This window comes from Thamnophis elegans, chromosome 7, assembly GCF_009769535.1.
Source record: "Thamnophis elegans isolate rThaEle1 chromosome 7, rThaEle1.pri, whole genome shotgun sequence".
Classification (NCBI taxonomy): Eukaryota; Metazoa; Chordata; class Lepidosauria; order Squamata; family Colubridae; genus Thamnophis; species Thamnophis elegans.
The window spans coordinates 11,688,685-11,701,585 of record NC_045547.1 but is presented as its reverse complement, the minus strand read 5'-3'; the positions used below and the strand labels follow the sequence as shown (position 1 = coordinate 11,701,585).

The following is a 12,901-nucleotide window of genomic DNA, read 5'->3' as shown; positions in this document are numbered from 1 at the left end:
AGAGAACATCTGGCTCAAAGTCTCCCAGCTGGCTTTGTGCGTATGGCAAGACTGGGATCTATAGTCTCCAACTGTGTAGCCTGGCTTCTTAAACCACTATATCAAACAGGTTCTAATGGTTAACTTAACCATTAAAAACTGTTTTTAATCAATTATGAGATATATTGAGCTACAAGCTAAACATCTGTTTTAGGCATTGATTGAAGCATGGTTTGCTACTTTCAGTTCAGTGTATTGTGCAAGCAAAGCCATTCATTGGTAAAGAATTAGCAATCTTGTTCTGATGACAATTCTTCACTATCTGGATGCTTTACAACAGGCTGAAGCCAAATATGCCAACTAAAATTATTCCCTCAGTTTCTAAAATAATTAAGTATCAGCTGAATAAATGAATAGATTTATTCTCTAAACTTGAGGGCAGAGCAAGAAGTAACATATGGAAGCTCATCAAAGAGAGTGTTATGGTCCGCCAGTGGCCTGCGGAGCTGGTAGCAGAGTTGGACAGTGAGGAGGTTGTGGAGGAACATGGGCCAGTCCTGGAGTCTGGGGAAGGCTCAGATGAGGGCTTTGCATCAGAGGCAGAGAGGGGGACAAGGCCATCTGGTAGTTATGTGCTGCTTCCGGAGTCTGACATCAGCAAGGCAGAAGAGCAGTGTGAGCCTGTTCCCACGGTGTGCATGCGCAGAGCTTCCAGAAGGCAAGAAAAATTAAGACAAAAAGGGCAACTCAGGAGTAAGGCTTGGAGATGATTGGCCCCTCCCTTAAGACATAAAAAGGGAGCAAACAGATGTGAGTCTTTGCAGGAAGCAATTTTGTTCATTCTGGTCAATTCAAACTCTGAGAAGCTCCATTTGACTCTGTGATCCATTTGGCCTTGCAAAACTAATTGGCAGCTAGGTCTCTGGCATCGTTTCAAGGGAGATAAAGGTGGGTGTTGCTTATCAGCATTACCCTGAAAGACTGTGGCAGACATCTGTCGGACTCTTCACAGACTTTGTGAACCATTAAGGGCTGTGAATGACCATAATTCACAGCCATTTAAATAAAAGAGGTATTTTTTGGGACTGAGGGTGTGATTTATGCTTTATCAGGAAGCCTAGGTCAGAAGAGAGAGATCCAGCCTAGAACTAAAGAGAAATTTTCTGGAAGTGAGAGCTATTAATTAGTGGAATGGCTTGCCTCCAGATGGTGGGTAGATACTCCATCACTGGCAGCTTTTAAGAAAAGATTGGACAGCCATTTGTCTGGGTCTCCTGCTTGAGCAGGAGTTTGGACCAGAGGATCTCCAAGGTCCCTTCCAACTCTGTTGGTCTGTAGTCTGTATCAGAGGTGGTATTCTGCCGGTTCGGACCGATTCACTCCAAAAATACAGTAACTTTCTCAGATTTTTCTAGTCAAATGTTTTGATGGTAGCTCACCATGATATCAAGGAATTGTAGCTTATATAGGTTGAAGTTTCCATGAAACTGCCTTACCTTTATTGTTAGCGTAATGGGATTATACCTATCACCCACATTAAATGGGTCAAAAGCAGAGTCTCTTCTTCTCAAGAATTCTGGTTTCAAAAGATAACCAGAGCCTCCATTGTCCAAAAATTTTCCAATGAGTAAATCCATCTGCACACCAGGTGTTTGGAAATTTAAGGCCACTGTAGGAAAAAATAAATAAAGTGAAACATGCTTCTCTTTTTTATTTTATTTTTAAATTTAAATTCCAAAGTTAAAATACAAACCTTCAACAGAAAAAAAGGAAACAAAAACAAATCAAAACTAAGAAAAACAATTAATTGTCCATAAACCCCAAAAAATACATATAAATGATCTCCCCTAGTTAAATATTGAAAAATATATTTCAAAAGTAATAGTCGTCCTCCCCTCCCTTGCAAAACAGGTCTACAATTTATAAACTTCTACAGGTCTATTTACAGAGACGTGGTGGATCGGGGGCTAAGATGCTGAGCTTGTTGATCAGAAAGGTCAGCAGTTCGGCAGTTTGAATCCCTAGCACTGCGTAATGGAGTGAAGTCCCATTACTGGTCCCAGCTTCTGCCAACCTAGCAGTTTGGGGGGAAATGCAAGTAGATAAATAGGGACCACTTTGATGGGAAAGTAACAGTGCTCTGTGCACCTTTGACATTTAGTCATGCCGTCCACATGACCATGGAGACGTCTTCAGACAGCGCTGGCTCTTCCGCTTTGAAACAGAGATGAGCACTGCCCCCTAGAGTCAGGAACGACTAGCACATATCTGCGAGGGGAACCTTTACTTTTTATAGCTCTATTTACCCAAGTTATTTGACCTCCCATCTATCTTCTGGGGAGAGGAGTTAATAGGTACTCGACAAAGGACCTAAACTTCAAAGCCTCATTCACAATCTATTATTGTATTTCACACGCAGGAAGTCCACAACTGTTTCTAATCTATCATAAATCCCTGCAGTCATTCTATCTGATCTGTCCAGGATCAAATATCTTCAATTGCTTCTTAATAATCGTTTTTTTTCCTCTTAAAATTATAATTGAGATATTTCCAAACAATTGCATCTCATTCCACAAAGTCATAGAATTCTGTTGTGGATATCTATACAGCACTTGTTCAGAAAGATTTTGTACAGATTTGTTGGACCACAAAATGTCTTAACAGCTGTCTTCTAATGCAGGGGTCTTCAACTTTGGCCATTTGAAGACTTGTGGACTTCAACTCCCAAAGCTGGCTGAGGAATTCTGGAAATTAAAGTCCACAAGTCTTCAAGTGGCCAAGGTTGGAGACCCCTGTTCTAATGGATATGAATCTATTTCACAATCTCCATCACTTTGCTTAAGAAAATCCAGTTCATCACTGATCCATACTGCCATCTCTCAGCCTTTTAAATCCATGCCCCTTTCATCCTTCTCCAAGGAGCCTGCAATTATCAAACAAAGCTCCTTCTCCTTTAATTGTGTATCAGAATTCATGGTTAGAATGTATGACACTGTCTATGCAACAACTACAATAGTATTCAGCCAGGATTCTGCAAAATATATTTCTGATTGTGAGCATTGCAAGATTTTGTTCAAAGCTGCAAAGTGAGTCCTCCAAGGTCCCTTCCAACCAGAGATGGGTTCCTGCCAGTTCGCACCTATTCGGTAGAACTGGTTCATCAAATCTACCGAACCGGTTAGAAGAGGTTCCACCAGTAGACCCAGAAAGCAGGCCCCACCTACAGAAGAGGTTCCAAAAAATTTTGAAACCCACCACTGCTTCCAACTCTGTTATTCTGGTGAATTCTCATCCCAGCAACCTACATCCTCTTCAGCAGGGCTGTCAAACTCCTTGCCCGTGGGCCAAGCCCATGCCTGGTTTAGTGAAGGGGGGAAGGTCCCAATACTCCACATGACACCACTGTGATGACATGAGTTTTTGACACCCCTGCTCTTCGGGGATGTAGAATCAAGTGTCCTTCCTATGATTGTGCTTGCAATTGCTTGTTTATTTTGGATTATATTTTGTTTATTTTTCTTTCAAGAGTCATTTTGTTCCCTTTATTTTTGGTTTTGAATATAAATTGTGGATTGGAAGGGTTAAACTCCATGTTGAAGCAGGCAAGGCCAGGGATACCTGAAAATAATAGGTCACTGTTGTGGCCCGGCAGGAGCCGTTGGAGCTGCCACCAGACTCCGACAGCGAGGGGCCCTATGAGTCGGCCCTGGAGGATGTGGAGGACCCTGGACAGGGTTCCGACTCTGAACAGGGCACAGAGAGACTGGTTGGCCACCAGGTGGTGGCTGAGCCTGGGATCAGTGGGGAGGAGCAAGAGAGAGTGATCCAGAATCCAACTGTGAATTGTTCCGGGTGCATGCCGTCGAAGGGCTACTCGGCGTCAAGAACAACTACGTAATTACAGGAGGTAATTACGCTCAGCTGATGGTCATTAAGCTTCTCTCCCAGACTATAAAAGAGACTGCTTGTGCTACACCCTTCTTGCAGAAGTCAACGTTTGGGACTAAAGAGAAACAAATTTGGCAGGCTGGATTGCTGCCAGAGTTTGTTTGCATTGCTGCCAAGGTTTGTCGGACTTGCTGCCAAGGTCCTTATCTATTTGTTTATTTGGCTTTCAGCCACCGAGATTCTGGTTTTGTTAATTAAAGGACATTCCATTGTATGCTTGTCTCGGCTTTCGTTACTGGATGGAGGAAGGGGTCAGAACAGGTCGCTATCAAAAGACTATATTACTATCAAATCATCGTATCTCCAAAGGAAAACCACTCGCTGATTGAGATCCTTCATTTTAGTTCATAAAAGAACTGAAGTCACACCTTCCCTAGGTATCAATAATTTGTTCTGGTGCCTCTGTTGGTATTTCACAAACATCCAATTTTCTGCAAGACGGGCTTCCCCCGTCCTGAGCAACCTGCAATTAATGTTCTTTTCATGCTAGGAAAATGTATATGAGGATACAGTGCAGTTCATCAAAGCTTTTGGTGTCGCAGAGTTCACATCATAAAATAGAACAATTTATCTTTTGTTATGCGCTACAGCAACACCATTAAGGGTGAAAATAAAGCAATGATTGTTGAATGCAACAGGAAAGGGTGGCATTTACCTGTCACCCTCTTCTCAGGCAAGACTCCCACCAGCTGCCGTAGATTAAAAAAAACAGGGATCTGAATCCACACAATATGTTTATTGGTCTTGTGTGGATGGGTGCCTTAAGTCGGTGTTGATTCCTGAAGTGAATGGAAAGTGCCTGGACTTGGCAATGTTTTGGAAGTGGTTTGTCCTTGTTTATTTCCTATGGCTTAAAGCAGTGGTTCTCAACCTGTGGGTCAGGACCCCTTTGGGGGTAGAATGAACCTTTCACAGGGGTCGCCTAAGACCATCGGAAAACACATATTTTCGATGGTCTTAGGAACCGAGACACCAATATTATGGTTGGGGGTCACAATAATGTAAGGAACTGTATTAAAGGGTCACGGCATTGGGAAGGTTGAGACCCACTGGCTTAAAGAGAATGACCTGCCTAAGATCACCTTCATGTCTTCATGCATAAGATGGGACTAGAATTCACAATCTCCCAGTTTCTAGTTTGGTATCTTGATGACTGTATATCATACTGGGTCTCTTTCCCTTTATGTGAAAAGAACAAATACAGTTGTTTGGAAGGCCTGCACTCTAGTATTTACTATCTCAGAACTACTGTTGCAGAAAGTGAACATCAGCAGGTTTTAATTTTCTCACAGGAGTATATTTGCTATAATCAGAACAATCATGTTTTTCTACCCTGATGCACTTCTGGGATGGTGGACTTCATTTCCCAGAATTCTAGGTTAACCTGGAAAACGTGAAAGTTGAAAGTGGATACTTCCAATTGCTTTCTCTGACACTGTGAATAGGAGAGGGTGCACATGCACACACCAGTTGTTGGTTCTGGATCCTGTTGCAACCGGTACGGTGCAACGGGGCCAGGAGTCCACCACATGAACGTGCGCAGCACACACGCACAGCGCGTGCATGCATACTTACCACCCATGACGCTCTGCGATGCCTCCACGATGCTCCAGCTGTTCAGCGGAACATCGGTCAGGCACCGAGCGCTCCGTGCATGTGCGTGGAAGCCCCGAACAGCTCAAATACAGGTAAAAAGTGCGGGCAGGCAGATGGGCCATTCGGAGCACCGTACTGGAACGGTACCTGGTGCTCCCAGCAGGCACCGGTACGCCCGTACCAGGACGTATCGGCCGTATCCCACCAATGACACACACATATACAGTATATACTGCAGATATACACACACACACACACACACACACACACACACACATAAAAGAAGGGAGACCCATGTGTGTGTGTGTGTACAGTATATATGTGTGTGTGTGTATAATTCTCATCAGTGCATCTACAGTCAACCCCAGTGATGTCAAAATGGATTGTGTGCAGTGATGTTATTGTTGTTGTTCAGTTGCTAATCCAACTCTTCACGACCCATGGACCATAGAATGCAAGGCCCCTTGTCCTCCATTATCTCCTGTTCAAACTCATGTCCACTGCATTGATGACACTATCTAACCATCTCCTCTTTTGCCGTCCTCCTGCTTTTGCCTTCAGTCTTTCCCAGCGTAAGTGTCTTTTCCAATGAGTCCTCTATTCTCATTTGGTGGCCAAATTATTTGAGCTTCCACATCTCTCTTTCCAAAGGACAGTCAGGGTTGATTTGCTTTAAGATTGATTGGTTTGAACTCCTTGTGCATAGATGCAATATTGCCTTTACTTATTTGCATTTCAATGGTCAATGCAAGTATGTAGATTGTGGAATTTGTGTGATAATGGTTGTCATGCCTATTTCTTAATTTACTCTCCTGGCTTCCTTGCAGACACCTGAGTCGAGTGTACTTATAGCCTTGCCTTCAAAGAAAGCTTTCACAGTTAGAAATGCACATAAAAGCTACAACACAGCCTGAGTTTCTATATAAAGTTGTCCACACAGTGAGATTTGTTTCGTCTCTGCCCATCTCACTGCTGCTCTAGATCCAGTCTTATCATAACAGAATACATATTTCATGTGAACTCAGCCAACTGTAATTAACTAAATAAGCAAATCACAACTGAGTAGGATATGTGAACTCAGATATCCGGGCTCCACTGTCCCTCTGAACTTACAGGTCTCTTTAGCAGTAAGCCACAGTTGTAGCTAAAGGTTGTTCAGTATTTTTGCCCACTTTTCAAACAATGACTGTCTCCCGAAGAGGCACAAATCCAGGGGTGGGATTCAGCAGGTTCACACCAGTTCAGGTGAATAGGATGCTAATTTGCATCTGGTTCGCTGAACCGCTTGCTGCAAGGACTGGATGGCCTCGCCCACCTCTCCCTGACCCTCCCGGGAGTATCCACATGTGACATATTTGCACAAAATGTCTGTATCCAGACGACGCACTGTTTACTGGAAGGTGATGTTTGAATTAAAATAAAATAAATTTTAGAAAAAAGAATCTAAGGGACCTACCCAGCTGACTTCCGACATTCCAAAATTCTTGAGGATCATAATTTGAAGAGTCTGTTCTGGTTCCCTTGGGGTAAATTCTTGTAAGGAAGCGGACTGTGTGTGAGACAAAATCAGGAGCTGCAAAAAAAAAATGTTCAAAAAGTTATTGCAAAGAAATACGCCTAACATTTTTTGTTACTGCTGCTGTTGCTCTGTTATTGGTTCACTGCTTCTTTTATTGCTTCTTTTATTATGCATATTTTTGCATTGTTTCAAAGAATGCTTCTCTCAACTGTTTTGACCTACTTTCCGATTATCGCTAAGTTTTGTTTTTTTTTTTGCAATGAGAAGCAATATGTAAATATTTTAAATAAAATAAATAAGTGTGCAAAAGCCTGCAGACCATTTTTAAAAAAGCAAATATAACAAGCAGATAATGTTTTAAAAGGGAGATTGTGTATGCTGACAAAAAATTCCCAATATGTATTTATGCTGCATCAATGGTGGGTTGCTACCGGTTCGGCCTGGATCGAGCGAACCGGTAGTGGCCTCGGTGGGAGGCTCCGCCCGGATGCTTCTGCACACGCGCAGCAGCATCGTGCACACACCCAATAGCACACAGGAGCACGCCCAAACCAGAAGTAGAAAAATTGACAACCCACCTCTGTGCTACCTGCTTTTTGGGAGGGGGAGAACACCAGAGTCAGTTTGGGGTAGTAGTTAAGGCACTAGTCTAGAAACTGGAAGACCGCTTCATAGGGCTTTCAGCCCTCTCTAAGCAGTTTACAGAGTCAGCATATTGCCCCCAACAACAATCTGGGTCGTCATTTTACCCACCTCAGAAGGATGGAAGGATGAGTCAACCCTGAGCCGATGAGATTTGAACAGCCGAACTGCAGAACTGCAGTCAGCTGAAGTAGCCTGCAGTGCTGCATTTAACCACTGCGCCACCTTGCCATGAGGACGGTGAGTAAGCCACGCCCCAATAGCCATGCCCACCCAACAACCAGGCAGAGAACCAATTTCTAAAAATTGACAACCCACCTCTGTGCTACCTGCTTTTTGGGAGGGGGAGGACACCAGAGCCAGTTTGGGGTAGTAGTTTTAAGGCACTAGTCTAGAAACTGGAAGACTGTGAATTCTAGTCCTGCCTTAAGCATCCAAGACATCTGGATGACTTTGGGTCAATCATCAGGAGTCTGTGAGTTCTAGTCCCATGTTAGGCATGAAAGTCAGTTAGGTGACCTTGGGCCAGTCATTCTCTCTCAGCTCTAGGAAAGGTAAATCACTTCCACAAATCTTGCCGAGTAAATTGCAGTGACTAGTCCAGTCATCAGGAGTCAACAATGACTCAAAGGCACAATATACCTGAAAGTAGTTTAGCCACGAAGAAGCTAGATTGATTTAGCAGCAATTAAATTAAGAGAATTTCAGGAGGATTGTTATGGATCTTCTTGCACTTCCTTCTCTCCGAGGTGAGCAAGGGTAAATGTGAGCAGTCAACCTGTCTTCTCATGATTTCATTAAAACCCCAGGGAAGACATCAAGAGGAAACTCTTCCTATTGCTTATTGTTTTGAGTTTTTTTTTTGGTAAGAGTGCTATCCTCGGTAGGGAGGGGTCTGAAATTGATGGAGAATGTCTCCTTTCTCTGAAGAAATTCAGATAAATTGTCCACCCAGTTTTTTCTATCTTTACGCTTGCTGGATAATTTCAAAAAGGCCAACTATCCTGGCAGCCAACTCTCCCAAATATTTTGCTATGATCCATGTCTCTGCAAGCATCGTGGACCTCATTCTGTGTGAAGATCCACTTCAGAACAAGAAAAACGACATGATTAAGCCAACTGTAGGAAGTTCTATTTGCAAGATTTATTCCAGTTTAGGTAGTAGGAGGGAGGGAGGTAGATAAATTGAGAAGCCTTGAGGTTACCTCCACTGTAAATATCAGGGAGTAGAGTATATTTCGGCCTTGCCAGATTAGGTGACAATGTCTAACTGACTTGGTTGATCTTAAAAAAAAAATGGCAAGTAGAGTCAGACCTGGTTAGCATTTAGATGAAAACCAGTGGAAGATCTCAGGACTGGAGACTAGATTGGGAGGTAAACAAAGAAAAGAATAGAATAGAATAGAATAGAATGGAATGGAATGGAATGGAATGGAATGGAATGGAATGGAATGGAATGGAATGGGAATGGGAATGGAATGGAATGGAATGGAATGGACGGGAAGGGAAGGGAAGGGAAGGGAAGAGAAGAGAAGAGAAGAGAAGAGAATACAGAATAGAATGGAATGGAATGGAATGGAATGGAACAGAATGGAAGAGAACAGAACAGAACAGAACAGAACAGAACAGAACAGAACAGAATAGAATAGAATTCTTTATTGGCCAAGTATGATTGGACACACAGGAATTTGCCTTTGGTGCATATGCTCTCAGTGTACATAAAGAAAAATAAAATAGAATATATTCATCAAGAATCATAAGAGACAACACTTACTGAAAGTCAAATGTTACTAATAAGCAATCAAATTATACTAGGAAACAAATAAAACAATATACATGTTAAAGATACAAGCAACATGGTTATAGTCATAAGTGGAAAGAGATAGGTACTAGGAAGGATGAGAAGAAGAATAGCAATACAGTCTTAGTAGATAATTTGTCAGTGTTGTTGTTTAGCAGAGTGATGGCATTCGGGAGAAACTGTCCTTGTGTCTAGTTGTTCTGGTGTGCAGTGCCCTATAGCAATGTTTTGAGGGTAGAAGTTGAAGCAATTTATTTCCAGGATGTGAGGAGGTAGCACTGAAAAGCCACATCAGTGTTGTTACCCACAACAATTACGTGGAAGTGTCCATAAAACTCAGAGTTATTTGACACAAAAGAATCTTAATATATATCCCGTAATACATTGAAAAGCTTCATAAACTAACACAAGGCACTTTTATTCTCTTTAGAAAACTACACTGGCCCCAAAACAAATAGAGAAATATGCAGCTCACTTAAATATTAGTTCATGGTTGAAACTTCTACATTACCTCTCCGGCTGATGAGCTTCTGACCTTTCACCTCTCCAATGGAATTATTTTGGTAGCATTTCTGCTTCTCCTTGGAATCCTCAAAGCTGACAAACCTCCGAGAAGCGGTATAAATCACAAGTTCGGAAAGGAGCAAAGCCACATGGACTTTAGGGCCCTAGGAACACAGATTGACAAATGTTGTGACTCTCCGAAGTGAAAGTAACGTGCGGCATCAAGCTTAAGTACATCAGGGGTGACAAGATTGGGAAGACAGTGTAGTTCTAGATAGATGCATTCTTCAGTCTCCTCCCATTCTGTGTGAACAAAAGAGAGTGTTTAAAGATCCATCTTTAGATTAAGATGGTCTTGGGATAATGGGATCATTGCACCTAAAATGCTCTGGAGTGCATCTTTGTGCTTCTGACATTTTTTTTCCCTACAAGGAACATTTTGATGGAATTATTCAGGATAGATTCTGGCAGACATGTCTGTTACTGGGGATTAGGTGGGGTGCAGAGGTGGTATTCAGCAGGTTCTGACCAGTTCTGGAGAACCGGTAGTGGAAATTTTGAGTAGTTTGGAGATCCGGTATATACCACCTGACTGGCGCTGCCCCCATCTATTCTCTTCCTCCCGAGTTCCAGCTGATTGGGAGGGAATGGAGATTTTACAGTATCCTTCCCCTGGAGTGTGTTGGGAATGGAGATTGTACAGTATCCTTCCCCTGGAGTGGGGATCAAATGGAGATTTTACAGTATCCTTCCCCTGGAGTGGGGATGGAATGGAGATTTTACAGTGTCCTTCCCCTGGAGTGAGGAGGGAATGGAGATTTTACAGTATCCTTCCCCTGGAGTGGGGATGGAATGGAGATTTTACAGTATCCTTCCCCTGGAGTGGGAGGGAATGGAGATTTTACAGTATCCTTCCCCTGGAGTGGGAGGGAATGGAGATTTTACAGTGTCCTTCCCCTGGAGTGAGGAGGGAATGGAGATTTTACAGTATCCTTCCCCTGGAGTGGGAGGGAATGGAGATTTTACAGTGTCCTTCCCCTGGAATGGGGTAGGAATTGGGATTTTACAGTATCCTTTCCCTGCCATCCCACCACACCCACCAAGCCACGCCCATAAAACCAGTAGTAAAAATGTTTGAATCCCACCACTGGTGGGATGCTAAAGATAACAGCAGCTTTGTGCTATTATGATAGAAGATGCATATGTGCATTGGGATATCAATTCCATGCAGATACCAAAGAAGTGGCATTTCCACTTGAACAACACAGCTGCTTTGGTGGTGCCTTGACAGCAAACATGGTAATGATGTGAACCTAGACTGATAACTGCACAACACCTTTTTGGTGCTTTCAACCCCTTTTCAGATTTGGCAATTGTGCTGCTTTAGAGAAAGCAGGCGGCGTGCGTAAGCATAGGCATTCTCTTCCCACTTTTTTTTAAATGAGTAGTTTTTTATTTGTGAGCTACTGTATATATGTGAACCTGAAATCATGCAAAAGTTCCTGAGTTGGTTCTGTTTGAAAGAGACCAGCACAGCAATTTTTTTCCGGCAGTGGGAACATCAGAGTGGATGACCTACAGTGACAAGCTGTAAGGTATGTGGAAATGGCCTTGGAAGACAGAAAGAAGAGTCGCAGCCTAGATCAACATGGCTAACTGAGGAATTCTGGGAGCTGAAGTCCACAACAGCGGTGGTTTGCTCCCGGTTTGGCCCGGTTCGCCTGAACTGGTAGTGGTGATTTAGCCTGGGTTGCAGAACCAGCAGCAATTCAGGCTGGCCATGTCCTCAAACTGGTTCCCTCGTCTCTTCTGCCATTGACGGCATATTTCTGCTCATGCGCAGAACAATTTACAGCCAATTCTGCATATGGGAGCAACGCGAAACAAACTGGTACCAACCAGTACAGGAACACACCCCTGGTCCACAAGTCTTAAAGTTGCCAAGTTTGGAGGATCCCTCCTCCCTGGCTTAGACCATAGACTAATAAATAAAATTTGAGGAAGGGTGATGTAAGCATCTCAGCAGGGATGTTCTTGTTCCCTAATTTTTGGGAAAGTCAAAGTGAGGGATGAGAGGAGTACTTTTTAGACCTGCAAGATTCTGTTAATGTAACTTCACAATAAAGACAAAGCTAAAACTCTTTGTTGTGCTTCTTGCCTGGACTTCCTCACAAGGCTAATTGAATGGCAAGAGAATTACAAGGTTTACTTCTCAGTATCTGCCAATTGCGCCATTAACTGTTTTCAGAGAGAAAGAGAAGCTGTGAGTGAGACAGAGAAAACAATTGAGATAATTAGAGTGAATGAGCAAGAACACACATGACAGTTTGTAACAGAGCAAGACCGTGAGAGAGAACAAGGATATCTCAAGAGAAGTGTTTCCTAACCTTGGCAACTTGAACATGTGTGGACTTCAACTCCCAGAATTCCCCAGCTGGGTCCAGCAGGACCCATGAATCCCAGAAATTGTGATTAGTTTGAGAGAGATAGCTTGCTGTCAGGGTTCCAACAGATGCCCTAATTAAATCATGAGCCTCAAGCCAAGCTTCAAAAGAAATCCAGTTATTTATTAGCAGCTTCATGTTGGCAAGAGAAGCCAGCTCTGACCCCACAAAATTTATGGTCCCAATCATGACCCTGTTCCCCCTCCCCCCAGAGTGTGTCATCAATCACATTCACCAAAGGGGCAATTTCTGGCTGCTGTAAGTAACCCTGGGATACAGCTTGAGAGAGATAATTCTGGAAGGTGCATCTGTCTTTTGCTGCTGTGCCATTTCATTGGTTTCCCATCCCCACTTTCCTATGGCAACTCGAGAGCAGGCCAGGGATGCTTTGTGAGTTGGCATTAGAATTCTTTCAAGTTCGCTTCATTGTTGTTGGTTTTTTTTACGGATTGAGACATTAATGTTTTG

General features: G+C 43.1%; 1 protein-coding gene across 1 annotated transcript in view; it reads right to left on the bottom strand.

Moving 5' to 3' along the window:
- LOC116511226 (1-phosphatidylinositol 4,5-bisphosphate phosphodiesterase zeta-1-like) overlaps positions 1 to 12,901 on the bottom strand; it is a 56,980-nt gene that overhangs the window by 11,429 nt on the left and 32,650 nt on the right. The window contains exons 7-9 of the mRNA XM_032221096.1: positions 9,997 to 10,153; positions 6,980 to 7,096; positions 1,476 to 1,648 (exon numbers count right to left, since the gene is read on the bottom strand). Of these exons, the coding sequence (XP_032076987.1) occupies positions 1,476 to 1,648; positions 6,980 to 7,096; positions 9,997 to 10,153 (447 nt within the window). The remainder of the gene's footprint in view (positions 1 to 1,475; positions 1,649 to 6,979; positions 7,097 to 9,996; positions 10,154 to 12,901) is intronic.